Here is a 24,413-nt window from a genome sequence, read left to right as displayed (position 1 = left end):
TGTATTGCAAGTTTTTTCTTTTTCTTTTCTTTCTTCCTTTTTTTTTTTTTTAGAGACAGGGTCTTGCTCTGTTGCCCAGGCTAAGTGCAGTGGTTCGATCATGGCTCACTGTAGCCTCAAAACTCCTGGGCTCCAGTGACCCTCCCACCTCAGCCTCCCAAGTAGCTGGGACTACAGGTGTGCACCACTATGCTGGGTTAATTTTTTTATTTTTATTTTTTGTAGAGACAGCATCTTGGTATGATCTCCGCTCACTGCAACCTCTGCCTCCTGGGTTCAAGTGATTCTCCTGCCTCAGCCTCCCGAGTAGCTGGGATTACAGGCATATGCCACCACACCCGACTAATTTTTGTATTTTTAGTAGAGATGAGGTTTCTCCATGTTGGGCAGGCTGGTCTTGAACTCCCGACGTCAGGTAATCTGCCCACCTTGGCCTTCCAAAGTGCTGGGATTACATGTGTGAGCCACTGTGCCTGGCCCCTTTTCTTTCTTTATCATCTTGGTCAGTGTTCAGTGTTTAGGACACTTTCCCATCACAGGTAGCCACAGTTGGAGAATTGTAGAATGGCAGAGCTAGAGGGGACTTTATTTTTAATTTAATTTAATTTTATTTGTTTATTTTTTTTGAGATGGAGTCTCACTCTGTTGCCCAGGCTAGAGTGCAGTGGCATGATCTCGGCTCACTGCAACCTCCGCCTCCCAGGTTCAAGCTGTTCTCCTGCCTCAGCCTCTCAAGTAGCTGGGATTACAGGCACCTGCCACCACGCCTGGCTAATTTTTGTATTTTTAGTAGAGACAGGGTTTCACCATCTTGGCCAGGCTGGTCTAGAACTCCTGACCTCAGGTGATTCGCCCACCTCGGCCTCCCAAAGTGCTGGGATTACAGATGTGAGCCACCATGTCTGGCCAGGGACTTTATGTTTATTATTTTTTTTTATTTGTATAAATTTATGGGTTACAAGTGCAACTGATGAAGTGGTGAAGTCAGGGCTCTCAGGAAATCCATCACCCAAATAATGTACTGTTTTAGGCCGTTCTTGCATTGCTATAAAGAAATAACTGAGACTGGGTAATTTATAAAGACAAGTTTAATGTGGCTCACAATTCTGCAGGTTTACAAGCATGGTGCCAGCATCTGCTTGGCCTCTGGGGAGGTGTCTGGGAGCGTTCATTCATGGCGGAAGGCGAATTGGGAGAAAGAGAGTAAGGGAGCACCAGGCGTGATGGCTCACGCCTGTAATCCCAGCACTTTGGGAGGCCGAGGTGGGCGGATCACGAGGTCGGGAGATTGAGACCATTCCTGGTCAACAAGGTGAAACCCCGTTTGTACTAAAAATAAAAAAATTAGCTGGGCGTGGTGGCGCGTGCCTGTAATCCCAGCTACTCGAGAGGCTGAGGCAGGAGAATCGCTTGAACCAGGGAGGCGGAGGTTGCAGTGAGCCGAGATTGCGCCACTGAATTCCAGCCCGACTACAGAGCAAGATTCCATCTAAAAAAAAAAAGAAGACAGTGATGGGGGAGGCGCCACACAATTTTAAACAACCAGATGTCACATGAACTGAAAGCCAGAACCCACTTGTCACCAAGGGGATGGTGCTAGACCATTCATGAGAGGTCTGTCCCCCCATCTAATCACCTCCCACCAGGCTTCACCTAATGCTGGGAATTACATTTCAACCTGAGATTTGGAGTTTGGACAAATATCCAAACTATATCACATACATTGCATTCATTACCTACCCACTCCCCTTCCATGTCTCCATTGTGTATACATTGTTTACCTCCCTCTTAGAGAACATATGGTATTTGTCTTTCTGTGCCTGGGTGGTTCATGTAACATAACAGCTTCCAGTTCCATCCACGTTTAGATCACAGCTGACACAGAGAGGGATGGTGACTTGTCCAGGGTCACATAGCTGTCACTGCCCAAGGGGTTCACCTTGCCTGCTGCTTAGACAGAGCTGATTTATCAAGACAGGGGAATTGAAATAGAGAAAGATGGTCGGGCATGGTTGCTTACGCCTATAATCACAGCACTTTGGGAGGCTGAGGTGGGTGGATCACTTGAGGCCAGGAGTTCAAGACCAGCCTCACCAACATGGTGAAACCCTGTCTCTACCAAAAATACAAAAATTAGCTGGGCATGGTGGCACACACCTGTAATCCCAGTTACTCGGGAAGCTGAGGCAGGAGAATTGCTTGAATCCGGGAGGCAGAGATTGCAGTGAGCCGAGCTTGCACCACTGCACTCCAGCCTGGGCAACAGAGTGAGACTCTGTCTCAACTAAAAAAAAAAAGAGAGAGACAGAGAGAGAGAGAAAGAGTAATTTACGCAGAGCCGGCTGTGTGGGGAACTGGAGGTTTTAATCACTTAAATCAGTCTCCTGAGCATTCGGGACGGAATTTTTAAAGACAGTTTGGTGGGTAGAGGCTCGGGAGGTGGGGAGTGGTGACTGGTCAGGCTGGAGATGGAATCATAGGGGGCTGAAGTGAGGTTTTCTTGCCGTCTTCTGTTCCTGGATGGGGTCGTAGCACTGCTCAAGCCAGATTACAGGTCTGGGTGGTATCAGCTGATCCATCGAGGATAGGGTCTGCAAAATATCTCAAGCACTGACCTTAGGTTTCATAATAGCGATGTTATCCCCAGGAGCAATTTGGGGAGGTTCAGACTCTCACAGCCATAGGCTGCATGGCCCCCTAAACCATAATTTCTAACCCTGTAGCTAATTTGTTAGTCCTACAAAGGCAGACTTGTCCCCAGGCAAGAAGGGGGTCTTTTTGGGAAAGAGATACTATCAATTTTGTTTCAGAGTCAAACCATAAACTACATTTCTTCCCAAGATTAGTTCGGCCTATTCCCAGGAATGAACGAGGACAGCCTGAAGGTTAGAAGCAAGATGGAGTTGGTTAAGTCTGATCTCTTTCACTGTCATAACTTCCTCCGTTATGATTTTTGCAAAGGCATTTGCACAGCCAGTGAACACGGACCCCGGCAGTGGTTTCCACACCATGGGGGCCTCCCGGAGCCCTGGCTGGGCAAAATAGCCTGACCCATCTTTGCAGGAGTGGGGTCTGGAGGTGGGTGGGCAGGAGCTTGCGCCCCGCTGACGCTGTCTGTGTGTTAGTTACAGGACTCTGATCAGACCCACCTACAGAGTGTCCTACCGCACGGTGACGGCACTGGAGTGGAGGTGCTGCCCTGGCTTCACCGGGAGCAACTGTGATGAGGGTAAGTCTGCAGTCACTTGGGGTGCAAGGGGCCAGGCACGGGTCAGGCTGGCGTTTCTCCCTCCTCTGGCCTCCTCCTGCAAGCAGCTCTCCTTTCCTCCGTAACTTGAAATCCTTTCCTTTTCCCAATCACCTCTGAAACAAATGTTCTGGATCGGCCTGGCCAAACCAGGGTGAAGCTGCCCGCCCTGCCCGTGGGCACTGAGGCAGGTGCCAGTTTGCATTGGTTAGGTAGTGGAATACAGAAGCCAAAAACAGCACTGGTGCCAGGGAAAGGGATTTGATTTCTAGCCGGTTTCTTCCACTTCTGGCTCCGATGCACCCAGAACCCCTGGGGCGGGCAGAGTTGGATATCTGGGCTCTGAGCAAATGCGGATGAGGTCCCACCAGCCTTAAGGACAAGGACTTTGTAGACTGAGACGGAGAGGCTGACAGGTAGCCACAGACAGACGTTCACCCAGCTGCCTTCTGCCTTTCTGCCCTGCTGGTGTTTAGCCCGGGGGCCGGGGCTCAGCCCGACTCTGGAGCTCGAGAGGGTCACACAACAGCACTTAGGTGGGCCAGCAGTGGCGGACAGAGCAAATGCCCCTTCACTGCTGGCCAGGGATATCGAGTCCTGCCTAATGAACAAGTGTGCAGCCCACCTTGTTCCCCAGCATGGCTGGATGGGTCTGGAGGCTGAGGCTCAGGGGTCAGATTTTTTTTTTCTTTTTTTCTTTTTTTGAAACAAGATCTCACTCTGTTGCCCAGGCTGGAGTGCAGTGACATGACCATGGCTCGCTGCAGCCTCGAACTCCTGGGCTCAATCCATCCTCCCACTTCAGCCTCTCGTGCAGCTGGGAGTGTAGGTGTGCACCACCATACCTGGCTATTTTTTGTATGATTTTTAGAGACGGGTCTTGCAATATTGCTCAGGCTGGTCTCGAACTCCTTGGCTCAAGCGATCCTCCTGCCTTGGCCTCCCAAAGTGCTGGGATTACTGGCATGAACCACCCCTGAACCACCATGCCTGGCCAGAGGGGTCAGTTTTGTATTTGGAAACAGTAGCTGTCTCCCACCTTCGCTTTCTCACAAAATTCTTCTCTTCTCTGTCATCTTGTTACTTATTGATTTGACTGCAGTATTTATATGCTTTGAGTGGAAACCGCCTAAAGAGCTCTTTGGGTTACAAAGAATAACGCAATTGACAGAAATAGCAAGACTCCGACAATTGCTTCAGGGGGCCTCTGGCCCAGAGCAGAGCTGAAGGAAAAAGGCCAGGACGCCACAGAGTCCGACAGGTGCCTCTTGTCGTGGTTGATGAGGTGCCTGATGCTGGCAGGGGAGGCTGGACTATCCTTGTTGGAGGTTCCGGGGCTGACTTGGACCCTTCTTCAGAGAGAAGCAGGAAGGACCTCCAAGGTGAGGGGATGCCAGGTTTCCAGGCAGTGGGCCGGCCCTGGTATAATGCTATGGTGTTGAACGACCACAGCTCACAGGTCCCTCATGGTGGCCTGAGCCCTTCAATGCCAGGACTTGGACCTGCTATTCTGGTCAGCGCCATGGCTGTGGATGCAGCCATCAGGTCCCCCCAACGGGACGGAGCAGGCCCGCCATCTAGATCCTGCCAGGGGCCAAGATGCGAGTGTTGCTAGGGAAGTGACTGGTTTACCCTTATGTAAGTCCCTGAGCCTGTTTTAGTGATCAATAAAATCAGCAATGTTAGCCGGGAATGGTGGCTCATGACTGTAATCCCAGTGCTTCAGGAGGCTGAAGCCAGAGGATCGCTTGAGCCCAGGAGTTTGAGACCAGCCTGGGCAACATGCTGAAACCCTGTCTCTACTAAAATACACAAAAATTAGCCAAGTGGGGTGGCATGTGCCTGTAGTCCCAGGTACTCAGGAGGCTGAGGTAAGAGGATCACTTGAGTCCAGGGGGGTGAGGATGCAGTGAACGGAGATCAAGCCACTGCACTTCAACCTGGGCAACAGAGCAAGACCCTGTCTCAAAAAAAAAAAAAAAAAAAAAAATCAGCTATGTTGGGAAGCTCATCTGAGCCAGAGATTTTACTGTGGCTTGGTCACATAGACCATGGCAGCTTGCAGTGAGGTACTGGATGTGCTTCTCTCTAGGCTGACCATCCAAGCCTTGCTTCCAGAAGCCCTCTCAGCATTAGGAAGGTTTTAGCGGCTGGACTCGGTGGCTCATGCCTGTAATCCCAACACTTTGGGAGGCCAAGGTGGGTGGATCACTTGAGGTCAGGAGTTCGACACAAGCCTGGCCAACATGGTGAAACCCTGTCTTTACCAAAAATACAAAAATTAGCCGGGCGTGGTGGTGTGCGCCTATAATCCCAGCTACTTGGGAGGCTGAGGCATGAGAATTGCTTGAACCTGGGAGGCAGAGGTTGCAATGAACCAAGATTGTGCCGCTGCACTCCATCCTGAGTGACAGAGTGAGACTCCGTCTCAAAAAAAAAAAAAAAAAAAAAAAGACTTCAGGGCCCTTCTCTCAGCTCTCAGCTCCCAGAGGCCCTAAGCTTTCCTGTCACTGCCCTAGCAATCCCTGGAGACCACTGTAGAGCTTGAACATATACATTTTTCAGCTCTCGTAATCTCTTTATTGAAAAATGAATGCTATTGGCTGGGTGCAGTGGCTCAAGCCTGTAATCCTAGCACTTTGGGAGGCCGAGACGGGCGGATCACGAGGTCAGGAGATAGAAACCATCCTGGCTAACCCGGTGAAACCCCGTCTCTACTAAAAAAATACAAAAAACTAGCCGGGCGAGGTGGCGGGTGCCTGTAGTCGCAGCTACTCGGGAGGCTGAGGCAGGAGAATGGCGTGAACCCGGGAGGCGGAGCTTGCAGTGAGCTGAGATCCGGCCACTGCACTCCAGCCTGGGCGACAGAGTAAGACTCCGTCTCAAAAAAAAAAAAAGAAAAGAAAAATGAATGCTATTAAATGAAGTGTAAGTCTCAAAATGCTTAAGTGCTTTGGGAGGCCAAGGCAGGCAGATCACCTGAGGTCAGGAGTTCAAGACCAGCCTGGCCAACATGGTGAAACTCCGTCTTTACTAAAAATAGAAAAATTAGCCAGTTGTGGTGGCAGGTGCCTGTAATGCCAGCTACTCGGGAGGCTGAGGCAGGAGGATCACTTGAACCCGGGAGGCAGAAGTTGCAGTGAGCCGAGATCGTGCCACTTCTTTCCAGCCTGAGCAATAGAGTGAGACTCTGTCTCAAAAGGAAAAAAAAAAATGCTTAAGTGGTCATTCTCATGCAAGTACATAGTGAGCACTGTTTGATTTATGGGTTTTATCGAACTCATTTAATGAGGGAACTGGCAGAATAACAAAGCTGGTTTAAAAGAGGATGAGAGCTGGGACACAGTGTAATTCCAGTGCTATGGGAGGCTGAGGCCGGAGGATCACTTGAGGCTAGGAGTTTGAGACCTGCTTGAGAAACATAGCGAGACCCCATCTCTACAAAAAAAGAGAAATTAGCCAGGTGTGATGTCACATGCCTGTATTCTCAGCTACTCAGGAGGCTGAGGGGGAAGGATCCCCTGAGCCTAGGAGGTCGAGGCTATAGTGAGCTATGATTGTGCTGCTGCACTCTAGCCTGGGTGATAGACTGAGACCCTGTGTCTAAACAAATGAGCAAAAAGAGGATTAGAGAAACTGATATATGTGTGTATACACACATGTGTGTATTTGTACACTGGGGGTCTCCAAGACCACCCTTAGGTTTGGCACCTTGCTAGAAGAACTCAGAGAATGTATTAAAAACTCTTATGCTCATGGTCATGGTTTATTACAGCAAAAAGATACAGATTAGGCCCGGCACGGTGACTCATGCCTGTAATCCCAGCACTTTGGGAGGCCGAGGTGGGAGGATCACTTGAGGCCAGGAGTTCGAGACCAGCCTGGCCAACGTGATCAAACCCTGACTCTACCAAAAACATGAAAATTAGCTGGGCATGGTGGTGGGCGCCTGTAATCCCAGCTACTTGGGAGGCTGAGGCAGGAGAATCGCTTGAACCCAGGAGGCAGAGGTTGCAGTGAACTGAGATTGTGCCATTGTACTCTAGCCTGGGCGACAGAGTGAAACTCGGTCTCAAAAAAAAGATAGAGATTAAAATGAGCCAGGGAAGAGACACGTGGGGCAGGCAGGGCCCAGGAGAGTTTCATGTATGGAACCTCTAGTTGTCCCCTCCCAATGGAGTTGTGGACAGTGGTACTTCCCCAGCAATGACATGTGTCAATATATACAAAGTATTGCCACCCAGGGAACCTCATCTGAACCAGAGATTTTACTGTCTTGGTTATATGGACTATGGCCAGCCTGTATGGCTGACTCAGATTCTAGCCCCTCTGGAAGTTGAGCTGGTACCAGGTGGTGCAAGGATGTCCTCATCAAGGACATTGTTAGCACAAACCATCCAATGTGGCCTGAGTTAGCATAGACCATGTGGCATGGTCGAAGGTCCCCAAGTAGACGGACACTGTGACCAAGCTAGACATTCTGAGGGCTTCCAAATACCTCCCACGAGCCAAGTGCAAAGGCCAGACCTCCTTTAGGGTAAGATTAATTCTTTGTGTGTGTATATATAATATGTATATTACATATTATTATTGAAATATATAATATATAGTCATTGTGATATATAATATGTAAATAATATATATTCTATATTCAATAATATAGAATTATTGAATTATTTATATTACATATTCTATATGAATATAAATATTCAATATAAATATTCATTCATTATGAATTCCATATTCTATGTGAATATGGAATATAGAATAATATACAATGATATATGAATATTTAATGTGTTATTAATAATTTGTATATTCCAGTAATATATTATATATTATCAAATAATTATTGATATTAATTATTGATAATAAATCTTGAATAATTATTGATATATTGAATAATGTATAATACTGAATAATATCATTGAATAATTGTTTATATATAACTGAATAATTATTGATAATAATTAATATATATTCCAGTAATATATTATATGTATTATTGAAATATATAATACATATTATATATAGTTGAAATATATAAGATATAATATATAATTGAAATATATAATATAGTCATTGAGATATATTATTATATATAATATATCTCAATAATTAATATAATCTCATTAATAATATATTATATATAAAATATACATTACTGTATACAATTTATACATTATATATAATATATACAATATGAAAGATATATTTATATACGATGTAAATTATGTATTATATAATATGTGAATTATGTATTATAATTTATATTTCTATTTAAACAATGTATATATTATATAACTTATATATTATATTTAAATTATAATTTATATTATATATAAATTATATACAAGTTGAGTATCCCTAGTCCAAAATCCAAAATGTTCTAAAATCTGAAAATTTCTGAGCCTTGACATGATGCTCAAAGGAAATGCCAAGTGGAACATTTTGGATTTCTGATTTTCTGATTTGGGATGCTGAACTGGTAACATAATTATATATTATATTTAAAGTATGCAATTTACATATGTATATAAATAAGAACCTGAAATTAAGACCACTAAGTTTGATCCTATGGGATAGTAAAGACAAGAGCTTTGTGGTTATTGTCTCTACTGAAAAGAAATCATTTGCTTCTTTTTTTTTTTTTTTTGACAGAGTCTCACTCTGTTGCCCAGGCTGGAGTGCAGGGGCACAGTCTCCGCTCACTGCAACCTCCGCCTCCTGGGTTCAAGTGATTGTACCATCTCAGCCTCCCGAGTAGCAGGGATTACGGGCACCCACCACCCCACCCGGCTATGTGTTTTGTATTTTTAGTAGAGACGGAGTTTCACCATGTCGGCCAGGCTGGTCTCCAACTTCTGACCTCAGGTGATCTGCCCACATCGGCGTCCCAAAGTGCTGGGATTACAGGCATGAGCCACCACGCACAGCCAAAATCATCTGCTTCTTACCAGTTTTGTATGAGTTAACATCCAACTTGGCAGAATCTGAGCGGTAACTCAAAGTGAGCGAATAACTCAAAGTGACATAGAATAGTGAGCGGTAACTCAAAGTGACACTCCCCCAGGGTGTCATACCGCATGTAAGCAGGCTTATGAGATGGCGCTGTAGCCTGACTCTAGAAGGTTAGGCCCTCAGCTTTTTTGCCCTATTTCCACATTTTGCAGAGCTTTTCTTGCAGACTGAGCGGATGAAACACAGTAGCCCGTGGCAGCAGGTGGCAGGACCGTGGGAGGGCAGTACCTGCTGACTGGGAGGTCCTCACTGCCAAGTAGGTTCATGTGGGGCTGTGGACTCACCTTTCTCAATAGAGGAGGCAGAGGTGAAGGGGGGTGACTGTGAGCTGGTGACTTGTTCCAAAGGTGTCCACCCTCAAGGGCTTGGCACTTCCCTTCAAGAAGAAATTTCTTATCTGATAAACCACATTGATATTGATGATCAATATACAGTCATGCATGGCTTAATGATGGGGCTATGTTCTGGGAAATGCATAATTGGAAGATTTTGTCATTGTGGGAACACCAAAGGATGTATTTACAGAAACCTAGATGATCTAGCCTATTATACACCTAGGCTAGATGGTCTAGCCTATTACACACCTAGGTTAGATGGTCTAGCCTGTTGCTCTGGGCTACAAACCTGTATAGCACATGACTATGCTGAATTCTGGAGGCATTAGGAATATAATGGCAAGTATTTGTGTATCTCAACATATCTACACATGGAAAAGGTACAGTAAAAATACATTATTATTATTATTATTAATTTTTTTTTTTTGAGATGGAGTCTCTCTGTCAGCCAGGCTGAAGTGCAGTGGCGTGATCTCTGCTCACTACAACCTCTGCCTCCTGGGTTCAAGGGATTCTCCTGCCTTAGCCTCCCGAGGACCTGGGGTTATAGGCATCTGCCACCACGCCCTGCTAATTATTGTATTCTTAGTAGAGAAGGAGTCTCACCATGTTGGCCAAGCTGACCTCAAGTGATCTGCCTGCCCCAGCTCCCAAAGTGTTGGTATTACAGGCGTAAGGCACTGTGCCCCCGGTCTAAAATATAGTATTATAATTTTAATGGGGGTAGGGAGGCAGACGTGGTGGCTCACGTTTGTAATCCCATCACTTTGGGAGGCCAAGACAGTGGATCACTTGAGGTCAGGAGTTTGAGACCAACTTGGCCAACATGGCAAAACCCTATCTCTACTAAAAATAGAAAAGCTAGTTGGGCGTGGTGGCACGCGCCTGTAGTCCCAGCTACTCAGGAGGCTGAGGCAGGAGAATCACTTGAACCTGGGAGGCAGAGGTTGCAGTGAGCTGAGACAGTGCCACTGCACTCCAGCCTGGGAGATAGAGCGAGACCCTGTCTCAAAAAGGAAAAGAAATTTTATGAGACCACTCGTATATGCAGTCTGTCGTTGACTGAAATGTCATTATGTGGCATGTGACCATAGTCACCAGAAACATCTGGAGTTCTTGGACTGATTACGATGAGTTCCAGCACCTCTCAAGATGCTCTCAGCCTCAGAGCCTCTGCCAGCCCCTCCCTGGTGGAGAAACCTTCTGGGCTTCAAGCACCGTGCTCAGGACGCATGTCCCCTTCTGCAAGTTTTAGGGTTAAGTGACCCGTCCAGCTGTGTGCCTGAAGGTCCTGGATATCTTTGGATGGGGGAATTGGCAGTTGAAGAATTCCTGGGAGTCTGAGCCTGGGCTGAGTTTGGGATCGGCTCCTGAAAACTCTTGTAAAGATTTTACATTCCCGAATATAAACCAATAAAGACAGCAGGCAAAATCAAGGCCATGCCCATGACTTTGGGCACATTCCGAAGATGGTTGTGGTGAGTCCTGCACCATTAATTCCCTTTTGCTTCTCATTCCTGCCTCTCTGGAAACAAGCAGGTCCACGAGATGCAGTTCAGTGGGTTTTGCTGTGGTTCAGTGGGGTTTCCCTCCCTAGATGCCCCAGGAGTGCAGGTCTAAGGTTTGGAAATACTTTCCTTTCTACATATGTCTATACACGGTCCGTCTTAATGATTTGCAGATTTCGTATTTGTGAATTCCCCTCATCGCTGAAATTGATGGGTAACCCCCAAATCAATAACTCGCAGTGATCATTCATGGACATGGGACACAGTAGCAAAAACTTTGAGTCACCAGACATGCATGTTTCATACTGAGGTCAAACCAGGTGACACCCTGGCTCTTTGCTTTAGCTCTCAAACCGCAAATAAGTATCCTGTTATTTTCCTTTCCTTTCTTTTTTTTTTTTTCTTTTTGATACAGAATCTCTCTCTGCTGCTCAGGCTGGAGTGCAATGGCACGATCTCGGCTCACTGCAATCTCCCAGGTTCAAGTGATTCTCCTGCCTCAGCCTCCCAAGTAGCTGGGATTACAGGTGCCTGCCACCACACTCAGCTAATTTTTGTATTTTAGTAGAGACAGGGTTTCACTATGTTGGTCAGGCTGGTCTCAAACTCCTGACCTCAGATGATCCACCCACATCGGCCTCCCAAAGTGCTGGGATTACAGGCATGAGCCACCGCACCCGGCTAAGTGTCCTTTTCAAGGTCTGTTTAGTACCACAGTTTTTGCATCTTTCTGCCTTTTTGGGGGTGGTTTTGTTGTTTAGAATGTCCCCCAGTCATAGCGCTGAAGTGTTGTCTGGCGTCCCTAAGCGCAAAGAGGCTGTGATGTTCCTTGCGGAGAAAATATGTGTGTTAGATAAGCCTCATTCAGGCATGAGTTATAGTGCTGTTGGCTGTGAGTTCAATGTTAATGAATCTGTAGTAAATATGTTAAAAGGTGCCTTTAAGCAGAAACACACATAAGACAAGGTTATGTATTAACGGGTTGATTATCATGAAATCAGAGGCTCAGAGGACCCTAACCCTGTATTTCCCGTATGAGCAATGGTTCAGTATTCACTAATGTAGTGTAAATGATGATTTCATAGAGCATAACTACAGTGAATGGCCAGCATCAATTGTATCTATAGATCTATATCTAACTAAATATCTAAACAAAAAAATTTTCTTTATCTTTTTTTTTTTTTTTTGAGATAGAGTTCTGCTCTGTCACCCAGGCTGGAGTGCAGTGGTGCCATCACTGCTCACTGCAACCTCCACCTCCCAGGCCCAAGTGATCCTTCCACCTCAGCCTCCCGAGTAGCTGGGACTATGGGCATGAACCACCACACTTGGCTAATTTTTGTATATCTTTGTAGAGACGGGGTTTCACCATGTTGTCCAGGCTGGTCTCGAACTCCTGGGCTCAAACAATCCACCCGCCTAGACCTCCCAAAGTGCTGGGATTACAGGCATAAGCCACCGTGCTCAGCCTAGTTTTTTCTTATTATAAAAGTACGTACATGTTTAGTGTAGAAAACATGGAAACATGCAGTATTACACCTCTCACTTCAGTGAGAAGCCTTCAGATCTTGCTCTGTGCTTACATGTTAATTGCACTGTACATGCCGTTTGGTAAGTTTCTTTTCTTTTTTGAGACGGAGTTTCACCTTGTAGCCCAGGCTGGCGTGCAATGGCACAGTCTCAGCTCTCCTGCCTCAGCCTTCCAGGTAGATGGGATTACAGGTGTGTGCCACCACACCCTACTAATTTATTATTTTTATTATTTTTAATTTTTTTGAGATGGAGCCTAGCTCTGTCACCTAGGGTGGAGTGCAGTGGCGTGATCTCAGCTCACTGCAACCTCTGCCTCCTGGGTTCAAATTGTTCTCCTGACTCAGCCTCCCAAGTAGCTGGGACTACAGGTGCATGCCACCACACCTGGCTAATATGCTTTGTATTTTCAGTAGAGACAAGGTTTCACCATGTTGGCCAGGCTGGTCTCAAACTCCTGACCTCACGTGATCCACCCGCCTCGGCCTCCCAAAGTTCTGGGATTACAGGTGTGAGCCACTGCACCTAGCCTGGTAAGTTTCCTTCTCACATAAATTATCATGAACATCTGTCTTTGGCAATAGATAGCCTTCTATGATATCATTGTGGTTGTAGAACTTGAGTATACACACACTTTATTAACTAATATAAGATATTTAAATTGTTTCTAATTTTTAAATAACATTACTGTAAGTAATGTTTCACCTTGTAGCCCAGACTGCATATATATATTTGCAGCCTGAATATATAAAAGGCTGAATATATAAAATTATATATTTTAATGGAGATAAAATGTACACATACTTAAATGCACAGATGTTTCTCTTTTTTAGAGATAGGATTTCATTCTGTTGCCCAGTCTGGGGTGCAGTGGTGTGATCATGGCTCACTGCAACCTTGACTTTCCAGGTTCAAGCAATCCTCCTACCTCAGCTTCCCAAGGAGCTGGGACTACAGGTGTGCACCACCACGCTGGACTAATTAAAAAAAAGTTCTGTCTGGGCGCGGTGGCTCATGCCTGTAATCCCAGCACTTTGGGAGACCAATCACCTGAGGTCGGGAGTTAGACCAGCCTGATCAACATGGAGAAACCCCGTCTCCACTAAAAATACAAAATTAGCTGGGCGTGGTGGCACATGCCTGTAATCCCAGCTACTCGGGAGGCTGAGGCAGGAGAATCGCTCGAACCTGGGAGGCAGAGGTTATGGTGAGCCGAGATCGTGCCATTGCACTGCAGTCTGGGCAAGAAGAGAGAAACTCCATCTCAAAAAAAAAAAAAAAAAAAAAAAAAAATATATATATATATATATATATCTTTTGTAAAGACTTGTTTACCAAACAAGTCTTGTTATGTTGACCAGGCTGGTCTCAAACTCCTGGTTTCAATCTATCCTCCTGCCTTGACCTCCCAAAGTGCTGGGATTTTAGGTGTAAGCCGCTGTGCCAGGCCCACAGATCTTAAGTGTACAATTTGATGAGTTTTGATAAATGCATACACATTTCCATCAGCTCCCAGAAAGTCTCTACCCCAGTGTAATTGCTCAATGGGTTCTTCCTGCCTGCCACCCAGACAAAACCAGTTCACTGAGACCGTGGTATTGCAGTAAAGAAGGATTTTAACTAACACGATGCCAGCCTCGTGGGAGAACTGGAGTTATCATTCAAATCAGTTTCGTCAAAGACTTGGAGGTTAGGATTTTTCAAGGATAGTTTAATGGGCAGGGGACTAGGGAATAGGCGCTGCTTACTGTTTGGGGATGCCATCATAGGGGTGTGGAAAACAGTCCTTGGGCACTGAGTCCAACACGGGGTGCAAGGCTACAGGACGGGTTAAGTGATGAGTCTTGAGTCTGGGTGGGGTCAGTCAGTTGCTGAGATGCAAAAGTCTGAAAAATATCTCAAAAGACCAACTTAGGTTCTACCATAGTGATCTATAGGAGCAAATGGGGAAGTCATCAATGTTATGACCTCTGGCCACGTGTCTCCTGAGCCGTGAAGGATTATAGAAACCATGTCTACATTTCAGCAGAATTCAGGCACCCATAATTCTAATCTCATGGTCGTTCATTAGTCTTACAAAGGCAGTTTCCTCCCCTGAACAAGGAAGGAATCCGTTTTAGGGAGGGACTATTATCATCCTTGCTTCAAAGTTAAACTATAAGCTAAATTCCTTCCATGGTACAGCTTGGCCTCTACCCAGGAATGAGCGAAGACACCCAGTCTGCGAGGTTAGAAGCAAGACGGAGTCAGCTATTTCAGATTTTGCTCACTGTCATAATCTTTGCAAAGGCAGTTTCACTAGAAAGCACTGTTCTGACTTCTATCATCATAGATCAGTTTTGACTATTCTTGAACTTCATATAAATGGAACCATACAGCATATAATCTTTTATGTACGGTTTGTTTCACTTGCATTTTTGAGATTCTTCCATGTTTCACATATACATGTGTAGTTTACTTATATTTGTTGCTGGGTATTATTCCATTATAGGCATGCGCCACCAAGCCCCGCTGATTTTGTATTTTTAGTAGAGACAGGGTTTCTCCGTGTGGGTCAGGCTGGTCTCACACTCCCGACCTCAGGTGAACTGCCCGCCTCAGCCTCCTAAAGTGCTGGGATTACAGATGTGAGCCACTGCGCCCGGCCTTATTGACCTTGTATTCAAAGATCATGCTAAGTTCACTCATTAGTGCTAGTAGCTTACTTTATTGCTTTCCTTTTGACTGTCTGTATAATCTATCAAGTCCTCTGTGAATAAAGATATTTTTGCTTCTTCCTTTGTAAACTTTATGACTTTTATTTCTTTTTTCTTACCTTACTGGACTGGCTAGAACTTTTAGTAAAATATTTAATAGAAATGGTGAGAACAGACATACTTGTTTTGTTTTTGCTTATGGGGGGGGATCCTTAATATTTCACTCTTTTCTTTTCTTTTCTCTCTCTCTCTCTCTCTCTCTCTCTCTCTCTTTCTTTCTTTCTTTCTTTCTTTCTTTCTTTTTTTAAGACAGAGGCTCGCTTTGTCACCCGGGCTGGAGTGCAATGGCGCAATCTCAGCTCACTGCAACCTCCCCCTCCAGGCTTCAAGCGATTCTCCTGCCTCAGCCTCCCGAGTGGCTGGGATTACAGGCGTGAGTCACTATGCTCAGCTAATTTTTGTATTTTTAGTAGAGACAGAATTTCGCCACGTTGGCCAGGCTGGTCTCGAACTCCCGACCTCAGATGATCCACTCGCCTCGGCCTCCCAAAGTGCTGGTATTACAGGCATGAGCCACTGAGCCCAGCCTATTTCACTTTTTTCTTAGAGTTTCACTTATTAGAGGGGGTATTCTCTTCTGAGTTTGTTGAGAGTTTTCATCATGATTAGGTGCTCAATCTTGTCAAATGCTTTTCCTGCATCTATAGTGAGGTGATTACAAGTTTTTCCAGTCTTATTATGTTAATGTGGCAAATTACATTGATTATGGAATATTAAACTAATCTTTCATTCCTCATAACCTCTTTTTCTTGGGCAGGGAGGACAGAATCTCGTTCTGTCACCCAGGCTGGAGTGCAGTGGCACGATCTTGGCTCACTGCAACCTCTGCCTTCCAGGTTCAAGTGATTCTCCTGCCTCAGCCTCCCAAGTAGCTGGGATTACAAGCACCTGCCACCATGCCCAGCTAATTTTTGTATTTTTAGTAGAGATGGGGTTTCACCATGTTGTCCAGGCTGGTCTCAAACTCTGGACCTCAGGTGATTCTCCCACCTTGGCCTCCCAAAGTGCTGGGATTATAGACGTGAGCCACCACACCCAGCCTATTTTTACTGGATAAATGTCATTTGGATGTATTATGTATGATCTTTATTTATATTTCTGTATTTGATATGTGTCTTGGTCTGATGGTAGTACGCTATCCAAATACCTGAGACCAGGCCATTTATAAAGAATAGAAATTTACTTCTTATGATTCTAGAGGCTGGGAAGTCCCAGATCAAGGTACTGGCAGATTCAGTGTCTGGTGAGAGCTTGGTCTCTGCTTCTAAGATGGTGTCTTGAATATAGCATACACTGGAGTGGTAGGTAGGACACTGTGTCCTCACATGATGAAAGAGACAGAAGAGGCAAAAAGGGGTGAATGACTTCCACCAAGCCCTTTTAGTTATTTATTTATTTTGAGACAGAGTCTCGCTCTGTTGCCGAGGCTGGAGTGCAGTGGCATGATCTCAGTTTATTGCAGCCTCCGCCTCCCAGGTTCAAGCAGTTCTCCTGCATCAACCTCCTGAATAGCTGGGAGTACAGGTGCCTGCCACCATGCCCGGCTAATTTTTGTAGTTTTAGTAGAGACAAGGTTTCTCCATGTTGTCCAGGCTGGTCTCAAATTCCTGACCTCAAGTGATCTGCCCACCTTGGCCTCCCAAAGTGCTGGGATTACAGACATGAGCCACCATGCTGGCCTCAAGCCCTTGTATAAGGGCACCTTATCTCACTCATGAGGTCAGAGTCCTCATAACTCAATCACCTTTTCTTTTCTTTCTTTTTTTTTTTAAGACAGAGCCTTGCTCTGTTGCCCAGACTGGAGTGCAGTGGTGCGATCTCAGCTCACTGCAATCTCTGCCTCCTGGGTTTGAGCTATTCTCTTGCCTCAACCTCCCAAGTAGCTGGAATTACAGGTGCACACCACCGTGCCTGGCCAATTTTTGTATTTTTAGAGAGATGAGGTTTCGCTATGTTGGTTAGGCTGGTCTCGATCTCCTGACTTCAGGTGATCTGCCCTCCTTGGCCTCCCAAAGTGATGGGATTACAGATATGAGCACCTGCACCTGGCCGACTCAATCACCTTAGAATACCACCACATTGGGATGAAGTTTCAACATGAATTTTGGAAGAGACATAAACATTCAAACCAGGACAACACCTATCTATAATTTTCTTTCCTTGCCACGTCTTTGTCAGATTTTTGGTTATGAGACTTTTGCTGGTCTCATAAAAGGAAATGGGAAATAGTCCCTTCTCTTCTATTTTCTGAAAGATTTTTGGGGTAAAGCTGTTATTGCTTTTTCCTTAAATGTTTTATAGAATCCATGGTGAAACCATCTGGTCCTATAGTTTTCTTGGTGGGGAGGTTTCTGATAACAAATTCACTGTCTTTAATAGATATAGGGCTACACATGTTTCTATTTCTTATCTTAATAATTATTTATGCATTTAAAAATAAACTTTATTGAGGTTTAACTTACACACATCTTATTATGTACTTGTAATTTGCATGCATATAATTTATCCCCATCTGTTCAATAAGTTTTGATCACATGCATATTTTTTTTCTTTTCTTTTCTTTTTTTTTTTTAAGACAGTTTCGCTCTGTTGCCCAGGCTGGAGTGCAGTGGCATGATCTCAGCTCATTGCAACCTCCACCTCCCGGGTTCAAGCGATTCTCCTGCCTCAACCTCCCAAGTAGCTGGTACTACAGGCTCTCACCAGCACACCTGGCAAATTTTCTATTTTTAGTAGAGATGGGGCTTCACCATGTTGGCCAGGCTGGTCTCGAACTCCTGACCTCAAGTGATCCTCCCATCTCAGCCTTCTGAGTAGCTGGGACTACAGGCACATGCCACCATGCCCAGCTGATTTTTGTATGCTTTGTAGAGACAAGGTTTCACCTTACTGCCCAGGCTGGTCTTAAACTCCTGAGCTCAGGCGATCTGCCTGGCTCGGCCTTCCAAAGTGTTGGGATTACAGGCGTGAGCCACGGCACTCGGCCTCACTAGATTTATACTTTAAGGATAATTCCTTAAGTCACATTTCACCAGTAGATGTCCTACCAGTTAGTTCAATCTGGTTAGCAGCGTAGCGGACATCATCGCCTTTATCAATATCATTTCAATGCATCTGTATTCCTCACATATGAAATGGTACTTCAGGTCGGGCGCAGTGGCTCACGCCTGTAATTCCAGCACTTTGAGAGGTTGAGGCGGGAGGATCACCTGAGGTCAGGAGTTTGAGACCAGCCTGGCCAACATGGTGAAACCTCGTCTCTACTAAAAATACAAAAAAAGTAGCCGGGTGTGGTGGTGCATGCCTGTAATCCCAACTACTTGAGAGGCTGAGGCAGGAGAATCGCTTGAACCTGGAAGGTGGAGGTTAGAGTGAGCCAAGATCACACCACTGCACTCCAGCCTGGGCAATGTGAGCGAAAACTCTGTCTCCAAAAGAAAAAAAGAAAGAAAGAGTACTCTATAGTTTAGAAAGTGTTTTCAGTTTGTTGTATTTACATTTTGTTGATGCAGGAACAGGCCCAGAGGAAAGAATAGATTAAATGGCCAAGTCATGTAGCTGAGGAGTGGCCAGTGTAGAACTGAAACCTGGGTCTTTTTTTTTTTTTTTTTTTTTTTTGAGACAGAGTCTGATTCTGTTGCCCAGCCTGGAGTGCAGTGGCACGATCATAGTTTACTGCAGCCTTGAACTCCTGGGCTGGAGCAGTCCTCCGACCTCAGCCTCTTGAGTAGCTGGGACTACAGGTGCGTGCCACCATGCCTGTCTAATTTTTAAATTTATTTTCATTTTTATTTTGTAAAGTGAGGTTTCACTATATTGCTTAGATTGGTCTTGAATTCTTGGCCTCAAGCGATCCTCCCACCTTGGCCTTCCGAAGTGCTGGGATTACAGGCGTGAGTCATTGCGCCTGGCTGATGGTAGATCTTTTTGTTCCTAATTAGGTGCCCTTTACTCTAAGCTACCTGGGACCTTTGCAGTCTTGGGAAATCCCACCGGAAGTTGTCCCAGAACAAGGGACAGGGCAGCTGGTCTCTGGGCTGGCTTCTTCCTGCAATTCCTAAGGTGGCCTTGTCTCTAGAGTTCTTTTGTTTGTTTGTTTGTTTTTCGAGATGGAGTCTCGCTCTGTCGCCAGGCTGGAGTACAGTGGCACGATCGATCTCGGCTTACTACAACCTCTGCCTCCCGGTTTGAAGCAATTCTCCTGCCTCAGCCTCCTGAGTAGCTGGAATTACCGGTGCCCACCACCACACCCGGCTAATTTTTTTTTTTTTTTTTTTGTAGTTTTAGTAGAGATGGGATTTCATCCTGTTAGCCAGGATGGTCTCGATCTCCTGACCTCATGATCCTCCCACCTCAGCCTCCCGAAGTGCTGGGATTACAGGCATGAGCCACCACACCTGGCCTACGACCCTAGAGTTTTAAGGCCCCATCTCACATTGGCTTGGTATTGAAGAAGAGATTTACCACAAAGTTGATCATCTCCTCAACCATCAGGAGATGATAAGTTTAACTTGAGTAGGGGATTTTTACTCTTTTCTCTGTATTCCAGCTGGAAATGAATCCAACCGGGACAGGAAATGAATCCCCTGGACTCGCATATGGGCAAGGGCAGGCCTGGGACAGAGGGGCTTAGCTAGTGCATCCGAGCGTGGAGCTGACTGATTTGAGTCCAAGGCGATGCTGACCATTCTGCCCCGACTCTAGCTCTGTGTACGGGCGTGTCTGTGTTTTGAATGGCTGAGGGTTGAAGGCCAGAAGGAGTTCACTCTCCTGGCAGGAGACTGCAGCCTCCTGGTCTATCTGCAGAGCTCATTGCTTTAGGAAAATGACTCCCCATGAATCTGATGATGTCTCTGAGACTTGCCTTCCATAGCTGTCATTCAAACTAGGGCCATTTATCAAAACGAGCCGAGTGCATAGCAGGTTCCGGGCACTGGATACTTGGATCACATTGATGAACAAGGGACTTCAGGGGCTCCCAGGTGTGCTATGTGTGTGTGGTGGGAAGTGTGCAGGGGCCAGAGGAATGAACAAATAATCCAGTACTGTGAGAGAAGGACTTCGCTAAAGGTACGATTGAGGTGTTGTGAGATTCACAGGAGGTAGAGGTCTGGGTGGCACTCCTCTGATTCAAGGCCTGGCTCCCTGGGTCCAAGTTTCTCAGAATTCCATGTTACCATGCATCCTCGCTCTTCTATAGATGGCATCTTTCTTCCCCGCTGGCTCTCTCCCATCAGCACTTAAGGATACTGTCATGCGCATCCGTGTAAAGAGACCACCAAACAGGCTTTGTGTGAGCAATAAAGCGTTTTAATCACCTGGGTGCACGCGGGCTGAGTCCAAAAAGAGAGTCAGCGAAGGGAGATAAGGGTGGGGCCGTTTTATAGGATTTGGGTAGGTAAAGGAAAGTTACAGTCAAAGGGGGGTTATTCTCTGGTGGGCTGGAGTGGGGGTCACAAGGTGCTCAGTGGGGGAGGTTTTTGAGCCAGGATGAGCCAGGAAAAGGAATTTCACAAGGTAATGTCATCGCTTAAGGCAAGGACTGGCCATTTTCACTTCTTTTGTGGTGGAATGTCATCAGTTAAGGCGGGACAGGGCATTTTCACTTCTTTTGTGATTCTTCAGTTACTTCAGGCCATCTGGGCAAGTCACAGGGGATGCGATGGCTTGGCTTGCTCTCAGAGGCCTGACAGATACTCCAGCATCTCTCTCCTTTAAGAAAACAGCCTCAGGCCAGGCGTGGGGACTCACGCCTGTAATCCCAGCACTTAGGCAGGCCGAGGTGGGCGGATCATGAGGTCAAGAGTTCGAGACCATGCTGGCCAACATGGTGAAAACATGTCTCTACTAAAAAGACAAAAATTAGCTGGGCGTGGTGGCGCGCACCTGTAATCGCAGCTACTCAGGAGGCTGAGGCAGGAGAATCGCTTGAACCTGGGAGGCAGAGTTTCCAGTGAGCCAAGATTACGCCACTGCACTCCAGCCTGAGTGACAGAGAGAGACTCCGTTTCAGAAAAAAAAAAAAAAAAAGAAAAGAAAGAAAGAAAGAAAAGGAAAATATAAAGAAAAGAAAACAGCCTCATTGCATCTACATCATTCTTTTGCTATCAGCTTTCCTCAGCCGATCTTCTTGGAAGCACTGGTTGCTCTCCCTGACTCAGTTTCTTTGCTTCTAGGGTCTTCTCCAACCTCTGCGGCCAGGTCTCTGCCCTGCTTACTATCTCATTTGCATCTGCGGGATGCTATTTTATTTTATTTTTGAAACAGGGTTTTGCTCTGTCACCCAGGCTGGAGTGCAGTGAAGTGATCATAGCTCACCTCAATCTCCTGGGCTCAAGTGATCCTCCTCCTTCCTCAGCCCCCCAAGTAGCTGGGACCACAGGTGCACACCACCATTTCCAGCAATTTCTTTGCTTTTTTTTTTTTTTTGTTGTTACAATTTGTAGAGATAGGGTCTCTCTATGTTGCCAAGGCTGGTCTCGAATTCCTGGCCTCAAGCAATTCTCCTGCTTTGGCCTTCCAGCAGGTTGGATTACAGGTGTGAGCCACTGCACCTGGCCTCCTCCTCCTCCTCCTTCTTCTTCTTCTTCTTCTTTGAGATGGAGTTTCTCTTTTGTTGTACAGGCCAAAGTGCAATGACACGATCTCAGCTTACTGCAACCTCCGCCTCCCGGGTTCAAGCAATTCTCCTGCCTCAGCTTCCCAGGTAGCTGGGATTACAGGTGCCCGCCACCACACCCGGCTAATTTTGTATTTTTAGTAGAGATGGGGATTCGCCATGTTGGTCAGGCTGGTCTCAAACTCCTGACCTCAGGTGATCCACCTGCCTTGACCTCCCAGAGTGCTGAGATTACAGGTATGAGCCACGGCGCCCGGCCACCTCCTTCTTCTTCCAATTATGATCTTCCCTGGGGCCAATTTCACACATCGGCACTCAAGGTCACACACCTTGCCTTTGAGTGGTGGGTGCAATGATGGCCAAGGCCAAGGCACTGAAAAGGCCTGGGTTAGCCAGAAACCCTCCACCTATCTCACTACAGCAGAGGAAGCATTTCTAGAACCTCCTGGTTGGGGCTGGGGTCCCATCACATCCACACTGTGACTGAGAGAAGGGAAGGGCCTTGGTCAATGTTATTGACCATCAGTTTCAGTTGGGCCTGAGGGATAAGTTTAAGGTCTCTTCCACAGTGTGCTGGCCCAGACTGGGCAGAGCCAGTGGCCAGCCCACCTCTAGCCCTCACCCTTGGGGCCATGGGGTGGGTTCACTGGGACTTGCCTCTGCTTAGCCTGTTATGGTGATGGTGGGCAGAGATGGATGGGCTCTGTCCAGGGAGCATTTTATTTTTTGAGACGGAGTCTTGCTCTGTTACTCAGGCTGGAATGCAGTGGTGCGATCTTGGCTCACTGCAACCTCCACTTCCTGGTTTCAAGCGATTCTCCTGCCTCAGCCTCCCGAGTAGCTGGGATTACAGGTGCCCGCCTCCACGCCCGGCTAATTTTTGTATTTTCAGTAGAGACGGGGCTTCACCACATTGGCCAGGCTGATCTCAAACCCCTGATCTTGTGATCCCCGCACTTTGGCCTGCCAAAGTTCCGAGGCTGGTCTGGAACTCCTGGCCTCAAGTGATCCTCCCATATCAGCTTTCCTAACTGCTGGGATTACAGGCTCATGCCACCACTCCCAGCTAATTTTTTATATTTAGTAGAGATAGTATTTCACTATGTTGGTCAGGCTGGTCTCGAACTCCGGACCTCAGATGATCCACCCACCTCGGCCTCCCAACGTACTGAGATTACAGGTGTAAGCCACCAAGCCCGGCATCTAATTCTCATTTTATTATTATTATTATTATTACTATTTTAGACGGAGTTTCGCTCTTGTTGCCCAGGCTGAAGTGCAGTGGCGTGATCTCGGCTCACCGCAATTTCTGCCTCCTGGGTTCAAGTGATTCTCCTGCCTCAGCCTCCTGAGTAGCTGGGATTACAGGATCCTGCCCCCACGCCCGGCTAATTTTGTATTTTTAGTAGAGATGAGGTTTCTCCATGTTGATCAGGCTGGTCTTGAACTCCTGACCTCAGGATTCACCCACCTTGGGCTCCCAAAGTGCTGGAATTACAGGTGTGAGCCACCATGCCCAGCCTCTAATTCTAATTTTTATTTTATTTGTTTATTTATTTTGGAGACAGAGTCTTCCTCAGTTGCCCAGGTGATCATAGCTCACTGCAACCTCTAACTCCTGAGCTCAAGTGATCCTCCCACCTCAGCCTCCTGAGTAGGCGGGACTACAGGTATACACCACCATGCCAAGCTAATTTTAAAAATTTTTGTAGAGGCAGGGTCTCGCTATGTTGCCCAGGCTGGTCTTGAACTTCTGGCTCCAAGTGATCCTCCTACCTCAGCCTCCCAAAGCACTGGGATCATAGGTGTGAGTCACCACCCTTGGCTTTAAGTCTCTAATTCTTTCTTTCTTTCTCTCTCTTTCTCTCTCCTTTCTTTCTTCTTTCTTTCTTTCTTTCTCATTCTGTTGCCCAGGATGGAATGTGGTAATGCGATCATAGCTCACTGCAGCCTTCAACTCTTGGGCTCAAGCAATCTTCCCACCTCAGCCTCCTAAGTAGCTGGGACTACAGGTGCACACCACCTGTAGCCCTGCTAAGTTTTAAATTTTTCATGGAGATAGGGTCTTGCTATGTTGCCCAGGCTGCTCTCCAACTCCTGGGCTCAAGCGATCCTCCTGCTTCAGCTTCTCAAAGAGCTGGGATTGCAGATGTGAGCCGCCACTCCCAGCCTCTCTGCATCATTTTAACAAAGAGTCACAGCCTCTGGACCCTGGGCTGTGGCAGGACGAGCCCTGTTTCCTCCTCACACTCCAGTGCAGGACAACGTCAGGAAGTGCTTTCGGATTACAGGTGTGAGCCACTGCACCTGGTCAGGAGTTCAAGACCAGCCTGGCCAACATGGTGAAACCCTGTCTCTACTAAAAATACAAAAAAATCAGCCGGGCGTGCTGGCGCA

The 24,413-nt window shown here is 46.4% G+C and overlaps 1 protein-coding gene across 1 annotated transcript in view; it reads left to right on the top strand.

Annotated features, from left to right (window-relative positions):
* Positions 1–24,413, top strand: part of COL26A1 (collagen type XXVI alpha 1 chain) — a 201,601-nt gene that overhangs the window by 85,538 nt on the left and 91,650 nt on the right. Inside the window, exon 3 of the mRNA XM_003895827.4 lies at positions 3,126–3,229. Within this exon, the coding sequence (XP_003895876.3) occupies positions 3,126–3,229 (104 nt within the window). The remainder of the gene's footprint in view (positions 1–3,125; positions 3,230–24,413) is intronic.

Source organism: Papio anubis, chromosome 4, assembly GCF_008728515.1.
Source record: "Papio anubis isolate 15944 chromosome 4, Panubis1.0, whole genome shotgun sequence".
NCBI classification, from domain to species: domain Eukaryota; kingdom Metazoa; phylum Chordata; class Mammalia; order Primates; family Cercopithecidae; genus Papio; species Papio anubis.
This window is presented reverse-complemented; position numbering and strand designations above follow the sequence as displayed.